Consider the following 21,868-nt stretch of genomic DNA (forward strand, 5'->3'; position numbering starts at 1 on the left):
TAAAAAAACAATACTTCAGTTTGATGGTAAGCTTGATTAGTGGATAATTCATTAGTAACTTTTTTTACATTTTGAAAGTAAGCTTGAATGTAGGAGAAAAGTAGTGTTAGATAGTAGTGAAGCTTAGTTTCGTTTCTTGAAAATTTCGCCATCAACTGCAAGAAGTTATAATGAATCTGTAGAAATGTGTTGGTTTTCTTTGTTTTTCAGCATCTGTGTTGAATTCACCCATCTGTCGTCATCGTCAATAGTAAACGTATAGTCAATCTTAACTAATAATTTAACAACTATTTTCCTGATTTTTTTTTTTTTAATACTAAGTTATTAACGGGTTTATTCCTGTTTAACATATAAAATTTTATCAAATTATTTAAGTGTTTCAAGTGGTGACTTTAATCCCTAGTAGAACAAGATATCTTCACACAATCTTAAAGATAGCGATACATCTATGGCAAATACATCTTAGATATCTTACTACTATCTTTGTACTAGCTTTGTACTAGCTAAATGTCATGGGGTGGAGATATCTTGTTTATATATCTTACGAATATCCTAAAAGCCACTTTCTACATAACTGTATAGGGAACTTATCGCTCTAAAATAAATAGTAAATACAAAAAAAAGAATACATTTTTTAAAGACAGTTTATTTTTAAAATCCGAATTACAATTGGCAAAGAAACACAAGTTACAAACTGTGACAGGAAGACATTCAAGTCTTATTATTAATTAGAATCGCTGCTGTTGTCTTCCGCCGCAAGTTTCGCTTGTTCTGCCACAAAACGCCCTTTTGCATTATGAAGATACGATTTGGTTTCAGCGACGAACACTTCTTTTTCCAGATCTTTAAACTTTGAATTGGAGATGATTCTAACTAAATATAAAATATTTTTATTTAACTACTTATTTTACTCTTTACTTATATCTCTTCTCTATATAAAATGGTTACCTCTTACTAATTCCGTTATACGACAAGAGTGGATTCCTTTTTTTCCCATTCCGCCGTTTACTCTCTTATCACGTCTCCCAAGCCAATTTACATCCTTAGAGAGTGAATCTTCAAATACTGTTCTCCACGCTCTTTGTACACATAGTCGCCTTCAGAATTTTTGGAATTCTTTTTTACTGAAAGACGGATTTTTCGGACTATCTATTTATGAATGAAAGAGGAGTTTAACATACTAAATGAAATATATAAATTATTGAAAACTTACTAGCTTCTTCAGATTTTCATCTTTTTTAAGAATTTTTTCGAATGCTTCCAATACTAAGTTTTTTAATGGAAGAGAAGCAATGCCTTCATCTATTTCCTCAATGCATTCGTTAACTGGATTAATTTTTTTATCGATCATAGACAACTTTTCATTAATCTTGGCAAGGTCAGAGAAGTATTTCTCTTTGTCGTGATTGACTTTCTTTGGAATGGGAAGAGACGATGGAGAATCCGTAGTATAATAAGACGAAGAATCTCGGGATGTAGAAGGGCCGGAACTACTTTCAGCATCTAAAAAAATATGGTTAAGGATTATACGTTTAAAATGAAAATATTCTGATTAGTTACGAAGTTGCAGATGATGTGATTCATTTGGCCTATAGCTTGTTATTGCTCCAATATTTTGCTGGCTCGGAAATTCAGGGACAGTTGATGGTGTTTGATAAGAAGAATTCATTAAATGTGAATTATAGTTCCAGTACGGCTGCTGCATTCCCCAGTTGTAATGACCACCATTGTACTTAAATTGCGGATGCATATTTTCTGATATGTTAACAATAAACAAAATAAAGAAAAATATGTAAAACAGTATTGAAAAAGAGGTTGATGAAAGAAAGGTATTTTTTATGATTACCGAACTGGTGGGTTCCATATGAGTCGTCGGAATTACCTATTTAATGCACAAGAATATTTTGAAAAAAAAGGTTTCATTAAACTAGAATTAACATTACCAGACTGAATCGACTGTTGAATTTGCATATCCACAGGAGACGACGAATCTTCTGTAATTATAGAATAAGGAGAGTAAGGTAATTATAGAAGGAGTGCACTGCACATTTAATCCGAATAGTAACGGCGAACAAAAACACGATATAATAGACAAGACAACAGTAACTGAACCAAAAACTAAGAAGTAAATAATATCATTATTACCAGGTTGAAACGATTGTTGACTTGGCATATGCACAGGAGACGATGTATCTTCTATAATTATAGAATAAGTTAGGTAATTACCGCAAGAGTGACCGGCACATTTGTCCGAAAAGAAACGTGAAACAAAAATAAACGATATACTAGACGAGACCACAGTAACTGTACCAAAATAACGAAATAAGCAGCATAATTACCAGGCGCATTCAATGACAGAACTTCGGCATTGGAACGCACTATTAACGCTTCCAGACTTGACATATCGCTATGAGGTAACGAAAATTTTTCAACTTAATAAAAAATTGCGTTGCATGAATGTTATGCAACAGTGTATTAAATATTATAATTACGAGACGAATTTGACGAAAGGACCACAGCATTAGAAGACAAACGTTTATCAGAACTGGAGGAACCTCTCTTACTAGTAGAAGCAGCAGCAATGACTAAACGAAATGACAATAAGACTTGGTTTATAGGTTTGTTAAAAGTTAAAAATCAATTATCCTTTTTAGTTGACGTTGAAGCATTGCTGGATTGTTTAGAAACCAACAAGGCTCTAGGAGGTATTGGAAGCAAAGTAGAAGTGGCCATTCCTTTGACAGAGTTTGTATGGGAGGCTTTCTTAATCGTCTTTCCTTTGCTGGGTGCTGATTTTTTAGGTGGGCTGAGAGACTCTTCCTCGCTGTCTATTTCTGTTGTTGATTGTCCAGGTATATTTAGTTTCTTCCTTTTAGGGACTCGTTTTCCTCTGCCTGAGTTTTCTTGATTAAGAATGGGCAGGCCAGTTTCAACACGGGGAAGACTTGTTCTTGCTTCTTCATACGTGTCTTTAAAAAGGAAGCAATATTGTTACATTAAACATACAAAATGAAGTAGTAACGCAAATTACCAAAAGTTCCAATTATTTGGAAATCCTCGTATCTCTGCCATGTTTCCTCATCAGGTGGAACGCCACACTACAAAATTTGGATTTGATGTGCAGCTGAATAACTATCATTCGGTAAATAGAGAATGTCTTCCTCTATCCAATTTTCTGCCACTACGTAAAGCCAGTTATCTATTATAGGTAATATTTTGGGAACTTCAACAATACAACAACAATACAAAGGTATTGAATATCTCATAATATATCTAGCAGTTAGCTGGTAGATATCTATAAAGACATATAAAATTGATATGACTTTTTGATATACAATAGATATCTTAGAGAACTAAATACATCGGGTAGACATATATATATCTTAAAGATAGGAGTAAGATATCTTGTTCTACTAGGGATAGCGGAAAATGCCCTAAAACATTTCCCCAACATCTTTGCGTCAAATTATATGTTAGCACCAAATACTAGCATTTAACAGTTTCAAGCATCGAATAAAAATAAGTTTCAACTTTGTATCAGGAATTTCTACTAGCAGACGATATCCCCCGAACCTTATTGCCACCTATTGGTACGATATTCAGTTTGCTAGGGTAAGGTCTGTAGCAACTTACCCTTTTAATACTTCTAATGCCATAAGGTTCACTTGTAAAAGATATCAATTTTCGTAATCCTTGCTTAATTTAATAAAAAATACATTATTCCGATGCGAAATTGAACGTTGATCACGATTATCGGCTCTGCTTTGACATTGGGCTTAACAAAATGGAGAAAAACGAAGAAAATGACCGTGGGAAAATTGCCTCCAAAACCGTCAAAAATTGACCATCGTCGGAATTGCTTGAAAATGGCAGAATATACTCAAAATTTAATGCTGATTCCGAGAAAATTGCTAGTTTTTTCATAAAATCAACCGTTTTGGAAATACATAGGCTTTGATGTGTCACGCTAGCGCTGTAACGTACTGGCGCGCCAGTAGTTTTTAAAGTCGGTGTATTTCCAAAACGGTTGATGTTATGAAAAAAATAGCAATTTTCTCGGAATCAGCATTCGATTGTGAGTAAATTCTGTCATTTCTGTCATTTTCAAGCAATTCCAACGATGGTCAATTTTTGGCGGTTTTGGAGGCAATTTTTCCACGGTCATTTTCTTCGTTTTTCTCCCTTTTTTAAATTTAAATGTCAAAACAAAGCCGATATTCGTGATCAGCGTTCAATTTCGAATCCGAATAATATATTTAAAACTAAATTAAGCAAGGATTACGAAAATTAATATCTTTTACACGTGAACCTTATGGCTTTTGAATGATTAGAAGTGAAATTTGCTACAGCCCTTACTCTAGCCCCGGATGATCGCTGAAGCCCAAAGTAGAAAACTGAATATCGTACCAATAGGTGGCAATAGTGTTCGGGGGATCCGTCTGCAGTAGAAATTCCTGATACAAAGTTGCTAAATTTAAAATTGCTGAGCTCCCATGTATCAGCATTGGAATATTTGGCTCCACTCAAGGTAGTTTCACAACAATTTCCTCTTCTTACGCTATTGCCAAGACAAAATTTAATACAAGATATACCTTGGGGCCAAAAGTGATATAGATTCAATGCCAACATAGCTGATTTGATTTTGATTCACTAGTCACACTTGTTGCAGTGTTTTACATAAGAAGAAGCAATACATTTTCCTATGGTGTCGGGCTTATTTATTTTGTCGGGCTTATTTTCAAGCCCTAACTTCTTTAACATCGGAAGCCGTTGAGTGAAATAGAACTGGATACCTTACCAGTAGATGGCTATACTGTTTGATGGATCGTCTGACAGTATAAATTCATTGTTTACCACATGTAAGCTTGCAGCATTTTTGTTATGCTGGCATGTAATCTAAATTTTGTAATTTTAGGTGATGGCATTCGCGTTACGTTTAAGTCAAGATCTACTCTACAATGGGATAAATTTTTCGTAGAATAAGTATCTCCGAGAGCTATGTGTTGCAGTATCATGCTGATGGTAAAAGGTGTATTCAATTTTTAATAACTTTTGAATTTTCTTCTCTGTATGTGCAGTGACGTGACAGTACTGGTTGGTGGTGTTATCTAGGGATAAACCTTTCCATTTTCCCATCCAATCTGTAAGACAGCTCTGATTGTTTGCATAACTACAGCAATATTCCCTGCATAACAAAGGGAATGTTCTCATTTTCTTTAGTGAACTGTTCCCTGTTCAGTTCTTATTGCCATTTTTGGCAATCGAAGAGGCCCAAGAAGAATATTGATTTTCTACCAGACTGCCATTCTGCCAAAGATGTCTTCGTAAGCGATTCGGTATTTGATTGATGGTTTAGAGATCATGGGTTTATTAAATAAAACATCTTTAATTACAGAAAGGAAGGTTCCAAATGATAAGCCCATCAGTATCGTGAAAACGATATGGATATTTTTGTCCAACCCTCACACATGGTGTGTTCCAAGTTAAGTGCGTATGTGAATTCTCATGGAAAATGTGATCCAAGCCTCCCATGTAACGGTATTTGTTTCATTTAAAGCGAAGCACAAAAATTGGTTCACATCTATTCTGTGGTCACATTTTACCTTGATCTTAATTTCTCTTTCATTCCAGTCTCCTTGATGACATTTTGCAGCTAACCGTAAAAGATGTCCAGCCATTATATTTCCCTGTTTAAGAATAGAAGACGAAAAGAGATGCTAAATTTTCAAAGAACGCTACTCAGACGACACGGCTAATTGCTGATTCATCCCGAACAGTAAAGAGTTTTATTCTCTTAAATTCAAGTGCATATCTGGGCTCCCTTCTTTCTGTGGCCCCGTTTCCCCTAAATTTCTAATAAGCCCGTAGGGGGGTCATGCCCCTACTGTGATCAGCAGTTAAAGGTTGTGAGTGCGCTGTCCGGAAAGGGGACGTGGGGGTCCCCCTGGCTCGATGATATCTTTTTGAGGGTCTTGGGGCTACCCACATATCCGAATAACGGTTAATCGCTCACGTGAAAACTTGTCCTTATCATCACTCTTCATCCTTTTCCGGCTTCTCTTAGCCACGCACCGGGTAATCTCCCCGGTGAGTCAACTAAGGTAGGGGGAGACTCTACTCATGTGGTAGAGTTTTCTCCTACCTTAGTTGACACAAAAAAATTTTACATCAATAAAAATTGTTTTTTTTTTAATTCAAAAATCTTTTTACTTATTTTGTCTTTCTTGTACCTTATTTTATACGTCTACATGTAATCCGCATGAGGTATTTCTTCATTTATCTTTTGCTGATATGCATCATTCTGGGATTCGAACCTCAGACATTTCATATCTCAGTCGAACGCTCTACCATTGAGCCACTGTTAACCATACAGACAATAATTCCCATTTGAAAGCGTATCGACTTATCCACTACAAACAAAGGTATTAAGGAAGAAATTACATATTTGTATACGTTGTAGATGGCTCAATGGTAAAGTATTAAACTGATACGCTGGAGGTCTAGGGTTCGATCCCCAATCCAGTTCATGAAAATACTCTCATAAATAAAAACAAACTTCATTTAAAAATCTAACACATTTTTTATTGTCCCTCCATCCTCCCACAAATCCTCCACTTACATTCACATCTTACAACACAACACAATACAAGACATACATAAATAACTAACTAACAGGTTGGCTGCCACGCCACTAAATTTACATTAATTACGTCGCTATCGGAAGGATAGCGACCAAGGGGGACTTGCCCGCTGACAAGTCCGGGCTGACATGATGATGGAGACCGTTGTGGGAACGCACACCCCAGGTCTCCACCACACATCGGACAAAGGGAGTCCCTCTGGTGCGTTGCCTAATTGCCTTTCGGCGAATCTTGGGCAGTGGCAACTACTCCACCTCATGACAGATAGGCCATGAGGCAGAACAGCGCGGCCCGTCCCTATATAGCTAAAAAAAAAAAGGGGAGAAACGGGCGTGGCAGCCAACGTGTAAATTAGTACTACACAATTACACAATAAAAAAATACAACGATACCACAAAGACCAGGCGATGACGTGGCGACCACGAGGCGACGGGCGAGGCGATGATGGCGCGACGGGCGAAGAGAAGACGTGGCGACCGGGCGAGAAGGTGACGTGGCGACGGGAAAGGCGAAGACGGGGCGACGGGCGAGGCGAAGACGGGGCGACGACGACGGGCGAGACGGGGCGACGGGCGAAGACGCGACGACGGGGGGCGACGGGCGAGGCGACGACGGGCCGACGGGCGAGGCGACGACGGGGCGACGGGCGAGGCGACGACGGGGCGACGGCCGAAGCCAAGACGGGACGACGGCCGAAGCGAAGACGGGATGACGGGCAAGGTAATGACGGGCGTGGCGAACACGAAGAAGGCTTTGTTCTTAATCGTAAAAGTAAAGAAAAAGAACCAGTTAGTGGGAAATATAAGATTGTTGTTGTAACCAAACGTTGAAAGCAATTCGACTTACTTCTGCTGTCCGAAGACTGAAAAGACTGTAGGGCCAGCAAATAGGCAGCAGACAGCTAAGAGTTGGCAGTTCTATGGTTGAATGTTCAATTTAAATAAAAAGGCAAACTATATGAGGCAGAAGAAAAATTTAAAATACCAGTAGAAATTGTGTTGAGGTACATGTCTATGTCTGTTGGTAGGCTAGGTCGAGATTACAACTGCCGAAATGACTGTTGTTACAGCTGATACTGCAACGAAGATGAATATGGTGCACTACTCAGATCACGATTAACAGTAGACCATGAGTGGTTAAAGAGTAGAAGAATGATATTATGGTATTCCTACCCATAGGATTTGCATCTTTGGTGACATTCCTCAACAGGACGTATTCTTTACAAACGAAGTTTCATGAGCTAAACCTTAGAAGCAAAATCCATCAATGAGATTCTGATAACAAAACATTAGTCTTATACCTCTCAATGAGCACTCGTATAGTTTTATGAATGCAACGTAGTAGGTTGCTAACAGTTTTTTGGTTTGTCAGCTGACATAGGTGATTAAAAGACGTGTACCATAAACACCAAGCATTCTGTGGGCTTCACTTCTAAAACACACTCAGGGATGAAAACGTACAGAAGCACCATTAGTTTTTCTTAAGTTTTCCATTGGAATATGACATATTTAACAGAAACTTTCGAACACAGCTTTCACCGTTCACACTTAGTCAGCAAGTAAATAGTGACACAGCAGCGTCATCTTGTTTTCCAATTAACAACCGAAAAATTCATCAAAATTGAAAATATTGCTTTTTTGAGACGGGAACTGTATTGATGTGAACTCTTTAAACATACTTTTAGATCGTGAATCACTCACACACAATCACATTTTTTCACTGACTTTTATTTATTTATCCAAAAACCTAGATATTTCTAGGAAAATACATGATTTGGGTTCACAGTTCAACAAGGATGCTGATTGCGCTTCACACACATCTAGAAATTTCGCAAGTTGACGTATCTCTGGATTGTTAGCTAGTCAACATCTGCATGATAATACACTTTTCTTTTTTTTTGAACAGCTGCAATGGTATTTCGGTCATAAGTTCCACGGAAAAATTTCTCCATTGAGGCAAGAACGCCAATTGTGCGTTATCTTGTGCCTATTTTCAATTAAATGGATACGCCGTCACTTTTCTGATCGGAAGAGCTCACTTTGGCCTGGAATATTGTTTTGAATGGTGTAATTAGTATACATTGCATACATTAAATTGGATCAATTACTTTTTGGCATACGTTCAATTGTGTGAGGCTGTCAAACCGTCGACAGGTGGTATCTAAAGGAGGAAATCAGCTACGAGCTTGCGGACTCTAAACAAACGCAAAACTAATAAAAAATTATAAAGATAGCCTGAAACCAAATTGTAAAGAAAATTAATTTTAGTTTCCAGCACTTCATCAATCAAACATCGTCAACGTTGGCACAGGTGATTTTTCCATGTTCATTGTTTCAGGTCACCAATTTCTACTATATGATTCAAGAGGAAATGAGGTTACACGAACAGAAAATTAACCATACAATTCAACTGATAGATAAAAACACCATGATGCGTGGAAGTGAAATACACCACATCACAACTGTTAAAACTGTCAGAACATTCACCACCCATGCAAAACATTTTCTGATTCATTGATCTTCATCACCTAGCCTATACCACGAAAACCAAACACAATTAGTGCATAACGTTTTGCTGATGAAAGCTAACATATACCTGACAAATTTACTGCAGACCAGCAATTCCTGATGGACTCCCACACAACATTCCAGATAAACAAAACAGTAGTTATTCCTAAACAAACATCTTGCAATAGTGGTCAATATAATGCAGTAACTGGTAAACATAAAATCTCACATGAACAACAAATGTGAACGGAACCATTCGAAAATGAGGTAAACAATTTCAAAAATGAATTTGCACAAAAAGGATTTTAACTAAAACACTACCAGAGAACGAAGTTTTTCCTTCCACCTTTTCCTAATTTTAAAATCAATTAAAGAAACATAATTGTTAAGCAAATCTCACTGTGTACCTTTTTGTTGGTTGAATTTGGGAATGGCTTACTAGTTGGAATAAGTTTTTTTCTTTTACCCCAGATTTGCTTTCCGGGCAGCGCACTTCCAACTTTTTCTGCTGATCACAGTATCTGCATGACCCGCTGCAGAATTATCGCAAGTGAAGAGGAAATCGGGTCACAGATACAAAGGGGCACAGGTACACGTTTATTTTCTTTAAATACCATAACGAGTGAAATAAACGAATCCGAAGAGCTTCGGTAATCATTCCAACTACCATAATTTTTTTGGCACTGAGCCTCCGTCAATTTTCTTTCCCAATCCTTTATAATTAAGAATCTGCCTTTAGAAAAATAAAACAAAAATCAGTGTAAATTTCTTGTCAATTGAATTACCTAAAACTGTGGAATCCTAGAGACATAATATTCTGCAAACTCTTTGAATCCCTTGAAAGCAGAAAAATTTCTGCTAAAAGGTCCATGTTAGCCAGATACAGGTCAACTGGTACTTCCTTTTCGACTGGCATTGGCAGTGATAAATAACAAGTAGGATCAAATGCAACTGAGACCTCATCAGACCCCATACAAACCAAAGCCAATTTCAATACCCAACTAAAGAGATCTACTACTACAGAATCTATCTGTATTCTACTTATGATAAAATACCCAACATTCATGTGCAGCTTCCTGAAAAATAAAATGAGTTGGAACACAAGTGAACCTTGCTAATAAAAATTTGTAGCTATTTCACCTATATTTTGTCAGTGTCCATCGATGCAAGACTTCTTCAAAATCGGATTCAGATGTTCGTCTAAGCCCCCCAGAACAACGTAGAGTAGTTCTCGCGAAGCAGGGTGCTGGTATCCGGGAAACTGCAGAGCAAATCTACCGACTTGCAACTTACCCAATTCAAAATCGTTACGATGCACAAGTTAAAAACCTAGCTTTTACAAAGCAAGTAAATGGTATACCTTAAATACACTCGAAGGTAATGCATGGTCACCTTGGTAAGGTGTCCGCCAGACCACATCGTTCGTACAAGATGGCGCCGAGCATTTGCAGTTCCTCCCTTGGATTTCACCTACAAAAATAAAGGTCTGCCACGTTCGGCTGCCGTGATATAACTAGCCGCTACGACGCCATGATAAATGTGGCCATCAGCAGCTCAGCTCAGCACAGCACCTGGGCCACCTAGCGACTAGCCCCCTACGAGCCTAAAGCAAATATTTTGTTTGACAAATAAGACTTTAATTGAATAAAAAAAAAATTTTTTAATGGGATGGGAAGAAAAAAAATCTAGGTATTGAAATAAACCACAAAAAAAAAAACAGAAAGACTAAGAACTTAATCTAATTAAATCAATGTGCGTTGGTTCGTACGATGTTTCGTCGACTGGATCATTCGCAACAACGTGACTTTTCTAATAACTTATACATCTACTTACTAATGCCATCAACTTTCGTTTTTCAAAATACGGAATTACATGACATCACGTATTTTACCGCCTGCTCCCTCCGAGACTCTTACGGCGCTATACACCATTTTTATTAAAATCTTTTGGTTATGGGGAACTTACTGAACAATGAGTCGTGTAATTTATTGTTTCCAATCTATTTTACAGAAGCCAAGCCACTACCTGTATGCACCATCATTGACGAGAGCGGTAGGTTGTCAGGGTAGGCTGAATCTTTCCATAAGTTTACCCTGTTCCGTGAGATTTTTTCTAACTTTTGTCCTCATATAATAGATGGGGCAATCTCGGCTAAATGTGGCAAACGATTAGTATTAAGTATGTAACATGATTAGGATATCACTCAAACTATTTACTTGCAACAAAGAATCTCTTCGTTGAGACTTCCCTGGCACCGTTGACATTCTGTCCATAAACGATTAAACTTCTCTTCGAGAGCATAAAGTTGGCCAATTTCCCTCTGGTAGAACTCCGATTCTTTCGGCTTGCAAAATCTGTTTAAATTGGAACAGCAAATTTAACAAACATCGCCGAGATAGGCAGAAATTAGACTTACTTGCATACAGCACTATCGTCTGGAAGGACGGTTTTGCATCCAACACAGGTGGATTTGCGTGTGGTAAAGCTAGCCAATCCACCAATTTTTGAAGTAACAAATGAAGGCGTCCGGGTATGGTAACCATCTACAATACGGAATACAAACCGTTCAATTATGTCAAGCAAATAAAGGCGATAAGTCCATGTTTACGTAGCAACAATGATTCCGCTTTAGATCCAAGTATGGGTTCCAAAATCCGAACAAGGGGTTTTGAAAGCTGATTTTCCAAATGGTATGGGGCATCAATAGGTACGCTGTATTCCATTACAAAAATAGGGTTTACCGTCTAAAGAAGACGTATGAAAACTTAATAGTTCATGAGAAATTTGAAATCCAAAGACGAATCTTGAGGTAGGCTGGTGTACTTTTAGCGGCTGCGATAATGACATACGGAACTCGATCCCCTAATTTTGGGGTTGTACCAGCATCTCGCTTACGCATCTTGTGAGCTAGTTCCACATGTGCCTGTTTGCTGGCGTAGTCTTTATCTGTTTTAGTCAGCTCCTTTTTAATAAAAGAAAGCAAACGGATAAAATCACAGTATTCCAAAACATAGTTACGCCCTACCTTGGTAATCATCAGAAGTGAGATATCGACTTTGTTGCGCAGCAAGTCGAAAATAGATTGTTTGGCGTATTCTAGTGCTCCACCCGGATCTCTAAGAGAAAATATCAAAACCTCAAACTTTGAATACTAAAACTGATGACTTTTTGTTTACCGATCAATCAAACTTTTCTGCAGACCAGCTATTGATAAGATTGGCAACGAGTTGACAATTATCACGACGAACAGTTTCTAAACCCTTACAATCCATTTTGTCAAACTTTTCAGGTTTGGTCCAATACAATCCTGGATACCTGTGAAGACAGAAACAGACAGTGCAACTGGTATCTCATCTAACAAGTCTTTATAAATCAGAACCGTAATTACCTCTTTTCGTTGATCAATAAATAGGGGTAATAGACTTTTTCGAATTCCAAATTAATGGGTTTGACAAATTTTGCCGACACAAATGCGGCAGCTTCTCGGCCTAATTCCATGGCTTCGGCCACCGTGGGTACACCGAATTTCACCATTACGGAATCTGTGTTACCATAGATTACCTGACGTGACACTAATTGAGAAAATCCTCGAGTCGCCCCGCGGTCGCGACAAGAGTATTGCACCCAGCTTGAAGATTTGACCGATGATGGCTCGTGACAGTTCCTTGATATATGACAGATTTTAAAACCGAATTGTAGGAGAATTTACACGCCCCGCGGTGAATTTGAATCGAAAATTCACGAGTGCGTGCGACAATTACAACTTCTGGCTTTTGAACCATGGCGGGGATGCACCAGAAACACCTTGTTCTAACAATATGTTCATAAACGGTACCAAGTACGCCGCCTATATGAAAAAATGTGAAATTTTAGATGACTTAATCAACGAATGTCACGAAGGGTTTCTTGAGTATCTTAAATGCAATTGGACCTTTTCGTAGTCGCAATCACAGACGTGCCCACTCAAAATTACTTTTACCTCAACTTACCCAGTTCATATCGACCCATTCGAATCAAGTTAGTACGAAGGCATCAAGGTTTCAAAATTACACAGCGTTCATTAATTGGATTACCGTTTTGCCGGAGCCCGTGACAGCACAAGTAATCAAATCTCTTTTGGCAAGAATATCTGCAACTGAAGCTTTCTGTATAGGTGTTGATTTTATGTAGCCAGCAATCTTAATGTTTTGAAGTAGTAGTGGGCGCAGGCCGGCTTCTTCGAATGATGTTATTTATCGAGGTACATCTTTTTCTGTAACCTAAAGCAAATCCAAATAGATATTTTCAAAACATAAACTACTGTTTCGAAAAATGGTTTACCTGGAGGACGACTTTATCAAAATTGTTAAAGTGTTCCCCACAGACGATCCCCTTAAACAGTTCCTTTTCATCGCATGTCACAGCTTCTGGAATGTATTGTTCACGCAGCTTTCCGTCGATTCATGAATAGATTCGGGCAGCATTTCGAGGTGTGGCCGGACTCGGCTGGAGATTCGGGCTGAGAAATAGTTAATCATGGAAACTCACCGACATCCACGACGGAATAAGTAAACGATGTTGTCCTCGTAGATATGGCATCCACTGTCATGTCATCCCCGTCGGATTTGCCGTCCCCTTTCTTGCACTTTGGTAACAGGAAGCAAATGGTTGCTAGTCCCTATAGAAGGAAATAAACAATACATCTAATTATTTGTTAATAGTCATTTTTGCATAAAACTTAACACTGTAATTTGGACAGAGAAGACGACGACAGCCGTCATTTGGAAACCAATGTGGTCCACTAAAATGCCAGTCCCAGCGCGTGAAACAAAACGCCCAGCACCACTAAGAGACGACCATATACCGGCAACAAGCCCGTGAGTACTGGGATTATCCGGATAACCAGCATGTCTATTATCAAAACGAAAAAAAAAAGAAATGAATACTGGTACAGTAAATTGATTTTTTTAAATGTGGCTTACATAGCTTCTCTCATGGCATCAACGACCCCCGAAACTTGTTGCCCTGCAAACGCAACTCCACTTTGTGCCAATGCGATACCGACAACAGCTAGATTTCTAAAATAAAATCAAACAATGATACTAGTTAAACGGTTTGAACTTTAGAATTGAAATCAAAAGTACCGATCAATAGGAACGAAGCGAAAAGGCCCCAGCAAAAATATGGACAAGGCTCCGATCATGGTACTGGAAAAAAGGCAGAGCTTCACAGGTCCACGGCGATCGCACAAGTATCCCCAAATAGGGCTGGCTATACTGTTGGCACCGTCTTTCAGTTCGAAAAAGATACCCACGTAAAATGGTGTCAAGTCAAACTGCAAACAAAACATAAAATGATTCTAAAGAAATTAATAATAACGCCAAGTCGGAAAACATACCGTACGCAACACTTGCGGTTCAAGGTTGATCGAGAGGAACCCGTTCGACATGTCGATACGATGAACGTGAAGAACGGGATCCAAATGGATGGAATACACAAAATAGCCAATGGCGATTGAGTTTTAGTCGATCCCTCGTCATACTGTGACACTAAAATGTTGAGAAACGAGATGAGAAGACTGGTGACGTACAACATTTTGAACTAATTTACCGTCATAATCGGGAAGAAAGGGTAATGCCATAAAGGCCATAAAAGTTTGAATTCCGCCCATGAGGATAAAGGGAGTCTTAACACCACCGACTTCGTACAATGCACCGCCGACTATAGGACCAGCAAGCTGGGCAATGTTCATCATGGTTCTTGTAAGATTCTAAAATTAGAACAATGGTAGAAATTGAACAGCGAACGCTAAACCTGCATTAGTGAATCTTACAAAGATTTTGGCAACGGAATTGGGAAACTCCACACCAGTGTACGTAAACGTCGCCGTAATTGTTCCAGCGTTTCCGGCAGCGTGAATGACGCGGAACAATATAGATATTACGACGAATGAACCCCGGGGAAATGGAGGGGAAAGGAGGGAAATACTCTAAAAAGCTTTTAAAGTTTACTGATTAAAACCCAGCTTTTGCGTTTTTTTTGTGTAATTTACTACTCACCCCGATAATAAGCAGCAAATACCTCCAATGAAAACTCCAGAAACAAAGGTGAACCGAACGCCACTAACTTTTAGCTGAAAGAAAGATGAAGATGCAAATTACACGTTTATGGAACAAATTTGGGGTAATATTTACGTTTTTCCAATAAAAGGAGTGTGACAAGAAACGATGTCAGGCAGTTGGTACCAATAATAAATCCATAAATGGATACTGTGGCACCCTTATCTTCAGCCTAGAGATTAAAGCAAACATTTAGATTTCACATTACATATGATCTTATTTCACAGATACTTACAATTTAGGGAAAGAACGGGGGGAAAAGGCAAATGATGATGTAAGAGTTGCTAATGAGAGAACAACCAATAGAAGCCATTGTCTGGGTGCCGCGCACACCTATATTTTTTCTTCTTAAGCCCTCCACAACCTCCATTATGGAACCACTGTCAGATGATGCTGTTGACAGGCATCTATCTTTTTTGACAGCATCGTCCTTCGTGCTCAACTCCTTTTTGTTTGGAGTAATAAGTGTTGATTCAACCTTTTCAGTCGTTTTTTGCACCTGGTCATGCCAAAGCACTGGTGATGTTTCAGCCATCGAAACTGACCTATTCTTTTGCTGTCTTTCTGGATAGGGTGGGTATGGCAAACATGGCTGAGCCAAGGTTGTGAACGATCCAACATACCCATTCTTCAAACTGCTTGTGCTATTTAACTTCTCTTTAGCTATAAATAAAAAGAGCAATAGTAGTCAAATTTCTTTGGCATGCTAAAGAGCAAGACTGAAGCAAATAACAACGTAGGTCTGCTTCGAGGTGCAAACGAAAAACACGAATTGGCTAAAGCGTGGAATTGGAGCACGGGACGGTATATCGTGGAAATGATAGCGGAAACAGTAATAACCACCAGGGTATATGTCCTATAGACGGCATGCATGTGAATTCAGAAGATTCCAAAACTGAGATAGTTTTTCACGAAATAAAAATACTTTTTAGAGTTTTTTTACGGTTATTTGTGTTGAACATTACGGGAAAAATTCTAATTCATTTAATTTCCTTCACACAATTCAAATTACCTTATTTTATTAACATTTTTTTTTTGAAAAAACATCAGAGTTTGAGCAGTGATGGGTTCTGTCTTCCGTCGAAAAATGCCATAAAGCGAGACAGCGAGCGGTGTTTTTCAAGCACCCGAAGTAAATCGAAATATTCAAAATGGTTCCCTCATTTATGAATATCTTCTCGTTCGTCACAGCATTAACAGGATCTTCCAGCAGAGAAGAACAACCTGAACAGTTGACACCAGAAAACAGGAGCGACTTGTTACAAAAATGTAACATGACGCATCCTTTACCCCAGAATACTTCATCTAGTACTGTTTGCCAAGCAGAGAAACCAGATGGAACTACGCCTAGGCCTAAAGCTGGATTTCGAGACACTGACTTGAAATTTTACAAAGATGAACCGAAGCGGACAAATAGAAATCTGACTGCGGCGAAATTGTCATTAAACGAGGCAGCAGAGACGCGTCGTCAAGTCCCGAGATCAAAACCATCCCCGTTTCTTGGTCGCCGGAAAGAGCTGTTAAGAATGCTCGGCACCCCTCCCACAGACGCCGATACAGTAAGCGAACCAACGATCAACACGACACCTGCAAAGGGCGTCCAAAAGTCGAAGCTATCACAATTATTCGAGCGAATGAAAAAGAAATTAGTCAAACCGGGATTCTTGACAGAAGACAAACCCATCAAGACCAAGTCCGTGCAGGTAACAATGAACGGGCATCAAGTGGATATGGTGATTGACAAAGGCTGTGAACATTCAATCATCAGTTTAGACCAATGGCAAAAATTAGACGAGCCAGAATTAACGCCTTTTACGAAGATCACTTTGGTCATGGCGAAGCGTACAGGGAAGTTCAAAGAGCACGTAAAATTGGATGAGCTCGTTGGATTTTTCTACCCCTTTGTTGAATTAGAAGGCGAATCATTTACAACCCCAATTTACGTGTCTGCAGGATATAAGGCTATGCCCAACTTCCTGGGTCGTAAACACTTCCACAACCTCCGTTTACATAAAGAAAATGCGCATTTGATCAAAATTACACGCACAACGGGAAATGAAACGCCTCCCCAAACGCCGACAAACAAATCAGATGCCGGACCTAAAACAGTGCTAGACTTGACCGGTTCTATGATCAATTACTTGGGGTTACGCATTGAGATGGCAAAACACAAGAATAATGAAAATCGCGAAGACTATGAGCAGTACATGTCACAGACCATAATGGACATAATGGTAGCGTTCGAGACAAAAAGGGCCGACTCCCAGAACGAATTTGAACCGCTAGTCATTGAGCTCGAAGAACCCGACAGTATCGACAACCTCAGGAAGACTTTTTCTGAGCTTAAAAATATTTATGAAAATGACAGAAGGAGGTCCTGCGAAGTTATACGTGATGCAGAAGACGAGCTTAAAAATAAAAAAAACAAACTTGCTTCTGCGTCATCGGAAGTAGAGCGCGCGGAACTAACCGAACTTGTCCAGCGAAGAGAAAAAGCCCTGCAAGTGATTGTCGAAAACGAAAATATGGATTTTGAGAAGAAGATGGCAGAAGTGGCTTTCGCTAAAGAAATGTTTCCGAAGCCAAAGGCAGAAAACAAGGGGAAGAAATTCTTCAAAGGACTCAAAACGATGTTTGGACATCGTTCTTCTAACAACGAAATGAAAGCAGAGGAGAAGGTCTAACAATGAATATGTTTTGAAGCTTAGATAATTCTGTGTGCTTTAGTTTTGTTTAAATTCGTAACGTTTAAAGGAAGGGGCAAAATTGATCTGATTCGATGTGGTGGCTGCAAATTGATGGCATTATGATCTACTGGACGGAAGTGAATGGCGACATACGACAATGAACATCTTTGACGCTTAGGAAACCTGTTTGCTGACAAAGGAAGCAGTTTCCTAATCTCTTTGTGGTCATTGTCATTGGTATCGATTTTTCATTTCTGTTTGATTGTAACTTTGGCGACTGATGTGCATTGGCTACGGGACACCGGCATTTTGATACACTGAACGTTAATAGGTGAAGAGAGACGACAATGGCATAATTGGTTAAGAAATAACTATGCTGTTAAAGCGGAAAAGTTTTTTTATCGTTATGGCCATTGTCACCTCTCTCCCACCCCCAATTTCATTCGGTTATCATGATGCCACCAAGTTTCAGCCAATGTATTTGGTTTCAGAAGGTTCTATCGGACTGAAGGAAGAATTGATGACAAAGATCATTTTTGATACTTTGAATACCTGTCTGCTGTTTGAGTACTTTGGTACTGTGTAAGCAGGCAGGTTTTCATATTCAGAAATGATCCATTTATCATTCCTTCACTTACGTTTCATTCTTATCATGATGCCTGTCTATTTGTAGTTATTCGAAAATAGGGGACCATCGTTGCAGACACTGTAAACTGGTCTTTTAAATTTCAATAGCTGCCATTTTGAATGATGTGAAATTTGTACCTTCATTGGGACGGGACGTGACTTGAACAAAGTCCACTGGTTTTCTAAGCATCCTTACATTTTCTTACATTTGCACACAGATGCACACAGACATCGGCATTTTGATACACTGAACGTTAGTAGGTGAGGAGAGACGACAATGGCACTATTGGTTAAGAAATAACTATGCTGTTAAAGCGGAAAAGTTTTTTAATCGTTACGGCCATTGTCACCTCTCTCACCCACCGCGCTTTCATTCGGTTATCACGATACATCCAAACTTGCAGCATTTGTAATTGGATTTCACAAGGTTAGATTGGGACGGAAGGAAGAATGGGTGACAATGTTCGTTTTTAATACTTTGAAAACCTGTTCGCTGTGTGAGTACTTTATGTACTGTATAAGTGGACAGGTTTTCTTATTCACAAATGATCCGTTTTTCATTCCTTCACGTACGTTCCTTTATAACCATGACGCCGTCTATTTGCAGTCTTTGTAAACTACTTGGCAAAACATACGCCATTTGAACAATAAAAAGAAAATCAACAAAAGGCGCAACGCGCGTACTTAAGAAGTACCGAGATTTTTTTAGCATCGAAGCACAATCATTGTTATGCCTCTCCATCTTTTCCTTTCATTCGATTTCTTCCCTAAAATCAACGTTTCCTTACCACAATTGTCATTTCGGAAAATAATTTGGTTCTTGAAAATAAAAATGTAAAAAATACTTTGAATAAATTCTTGTGTTTTAATATTTAGTAGATAAATAAGGTTGCTTAAAACAAAATACTTGAGCATTTGACGAATTTGAAAAATTGAATCCTTGAACTCACAAGTTAAAGTATACAAAATAGCAGGTGATAGTCGTCAGAAATTCTAAAATAGGTATAGTACGGTACAAATCTAAAAGAAAAAGGAAGGAACGCGAAAGGAACTAAACGCATAAACACTTGCTGACATGTTCGGTAAAAACGTTAAATAGTTATTGCACGACATCTCAGGTGACTGTTGGATGTTGTAACAAACAAATGCTGAAATCAAAAAGACCATTTCGAAACTGGAAAAGATACAGGCCTATACACAAGACTACGACGCTTAGATCGTACGAGATACTACTGAAAGCAGAAACGAATGTAGATGTTATTAGAGAGAAATCGCCTTACGCCAATTTCCTCGGCTGTCGACTCATCTACATCCTCTACCTCAAAACTTTGACGAATCAGGGAATTGGTGTCACTAGTTCGCAAATCAACGTATACCAACTAGCAGGTGATAAAATCATCAAAGATGTTTGCGTAACTAATAGGGAAAAAAAAGAAAAAATGGGGAGGGAGAGAATTCCATGCACAAAGACCAAATCCATAAATATTCACGCAGTTGATCCACAAAACCTACGAAGATGTCTATAGAACCCTCGTCTTCAAGTATTCAGAAAGAGCTTACCTTTTGGCGAATAACGCAGGAAGAAAGGTAAATGACCTTCACGCTGGTCAAGTTAATCCAATAAGCTCCTCCTGGATATCTGAAAAGAAAAACAATGCGATTTTTAGCAAAAGAATTCGAAATTCAGCACGCTCGCAAATGCTGAACATTTAAGAGATTCTAAAGCGCGGTTGACCAAGGTCAGACTCTCGTACCTACCAGAGCAAGAAAGAGGGACAGTGAACCCTCATAGGTGATCCAAGTGGAGCGCTGGTTGAGGAAATGAGTCGTGATCCACGTATGCCGGCCGAACAAAATAAAGCGAAAGCCGATGACCTTCTACGTTCTGCTCAAGGCTTGAGAAGAGCTCCGCGACATTACCCGCGCATAAGAATCTGTTAAGATAAGGTAACAAAGAGCAAAAAATATTAGCCGAACGTTAATTAATATGAAAAGGGGAGAAACAACAAACAATCCTTTCGCCTACGGTAAAAGATATCCAGTTATTCTTCGCAATTCTCAAGACCGCAGACAGAAAGATAACGGTGAGAAGAAAATTTGCATTACCAACAAAGTTGAGTGTCTTGTGACGCAGGCTATTTTGTTTGACGTAGTGGAAAGAGATTGCACTGTCCGAACGACATTCCAATCCCTGTAGACATGAAGAATGAGGTGATATCTTTATAGTTATCTTTAAAAAAAAATAGCGTTACCTCTTGGGCGGGGTAGTAAATGGATTGCCAATACCAGTAGTCCTTTGTTACTTTCCCAGGGAAAATGTGTTGTTCGGGAAAAAACGGAAAAATCTTCCTCTGCCTTTGGCGTCTCTCGTGTCCATGGCCGACACATTCAGTCGACTCATACATTTTCCTGTGACACAAAACGGGGAGAGAGACGTTAAATGTGCGATTCTTCAAAGAGAAAATATTGCCAAAGGTGCACATACCCGTTTAGCCCCACCCCAAGTAGCCTTGTTTCACTATGATCTTGAATTTATGCCCAAACCACAAGGGTTTCGATGTGTTGTAAGCCGAAAGAAAATAGCGCATGTTTTCCAGAATGGCGTACCTGCAGACGAGTTGATTAAGCGAATTCTTGGAAAGGGGAAGGGATTTTCGTACGTGTCGTCGTCGGCCTTGAAAAACCAATCGGCTTGATCTCGGTAGTGATTCCATATATGGCGAAATGCTTCTCTCGTTTTACCCCAAAGTTGGTCCCGCCCTTCGATTATAGGCAATTTGATGGTTGGCAGACTAGGATCTTTTGTTTGTGCAAATCATGTTAAAAATATTTTGGGAAAAAATTGTGGAAATGAAATGATACCTTCTTCTGAACTCAAAAAAAGTAGAACATTGCAACGTTTTCCCCAAGTATTTTTGACTGCCATGGCTCTCTTTTTGTGATTGTCGGGTGACGTCATAATCCAGCACAGAATGCGCTCTTTCTGGAACAAATCGGCGCTCTTGCTACGCACTCCATTACCTGTAAACAAAAAGAAAACGAAAGACTGTTTTGGCTTGATGGACGCTTAATTTGAAACTATTTTTGAAAAAAACGAAACCAGTTATTTGTGAACGAGTAAGATACCTTTGATTAGGCTGTTTGAAGAAACCACGCTGATTTTTGTTGTCTCCTCCACTTTCTCAACTGGAATAGTCACATCATTTCCATCCGACGCAAGGCTATTGCCCAGCCGAAAACTGCGCATTGACCCCGCACAAATAAGAAATCAAAAGATTATGACGTCACCCGACAATCACAAAAAGAGA

At 39.0% G+C, this 21,868-nt stretch overlaps 1 protein-coding gene, 2 long non-coding RNA genes and 2 pseudogenes across 10 annotated transcripts; all 5 read right to left on the reverse strand.

Annotated features, from left to right (window-relative positions):
- Positions 1 to 1,198: 1,198 nt before the first annotated feature.
- On the reverse strand, positions 1,199 to 2,568 carry LOC130697783 (uncharacterized). The gene is made up of 7 exons (XM_059495779.1): positions 2,493 to 2,568; positions 2,340 to 2,432; positions 2,146 to 2,196; positions 1,944 to 1,994; positions 1,847 to 1,882; positions 1,561 to 1,755; positions 1,199 to 1,503 (listed from the first exon to the last, which is right to left on the reverse strand). Exons 2-7 carry the CDS (start codon positions 2,401 to 2,403, stop codon positions 1,199 to 1,201), a joined length of 702 nt encoding a protein of 233 aa, XP_059351762.1. The 5' UTR covers positions 2,404 to 2,432; positions 2,493 to 2,568.
- Positions 2,569 to 8,347: 5,779 nt separating this feature from the next.
- On the reverse strand, positions 8,348 to 11,293 carry LOC130697772 (uncharacterized). Of its 8 annotated transcripts, none has more exons than XR_009421240.1 (8): positions 11,174 to 11,293; positions 10,509 to 10,751; positions 10,289 to 10,436; positions 9,934 to 10,224; positions 9,556 to 9,861; positions 9,237 to 9,500; positions 8,749 to 9,173; positions 8,348 to 8,685 (listed from the first exon to the last, which is right to left on the reverse strand). It is a non-coding gene; the product is annotated as an uncharacterized LOC130697772 (long non-coding RNA). The 8 variants fall into 8 exon arrangements; XR_009421243.1 differs by having other exon boundaries at positions 9,556 to 9,877; XR_009421239.1 differs by having other exon boundaries at positions 9,556 to 9,681; positions 9,763 to 10,224.
- A 952-nt stretch (positions 11,294 to 12,245) lies between these two features.
- LOC132087729 (DNA polymerase delta catalytic subunit-like) lies at positions 12,246 to 12,853 on the reverse strand (annotated as a pseudogene).
- Positions 12,854 to 14,113: 1,260 nt separating this feature from the next.
- LOC132087748 (uncharacterized) lies at positions 14,114 to 16,215 on the reverse strand. The gene is made up of 8 exons (XR_009421232.1): positions 15,482 to 16,215; positions 15,322 to 15,418; positions 15,187 to 15,260; positions 14,961 to 15,124; positions 14,738 to 14,897; positions 14,526 to 14,676; positions 14,272 to 14,462; positions 14,114 to 14,205 (listed from the first exon to the last, which is right to left on the reverse strand). It is a non-coding gene; the product is annotated as an uncharacterized LOC132087748 (long non-coding RNA).
- A 3,952-nt stretch (positions 16,216 to 20,167) lies between these two features.
- LOC130697771 (glycoprotein-N-acetylgalactosamine 3-beta-galactosyltransferase 1-like) lies at positions 20,168 to 21,807 on the reverse strand (annotated as a pseudogene).
- Positions 21,808 to 21,868: the final 61 nt, after the last annotated feature.

This window comes from Daphnia carinata, chromosome 6 (assembly GCF_022539665.2).
Source record: "Daphnia carinata strain CSIRO-1 chromosome 6, CSIRO_AGI_Dcar_HiC_V3, whole genome shotgun sequence".
NCBI lineage: Eukaryota > Metazoa > Arthropoda > Branchiopoda > Diplostraca > Daphniidae > Daphnia > Daphnia carinata.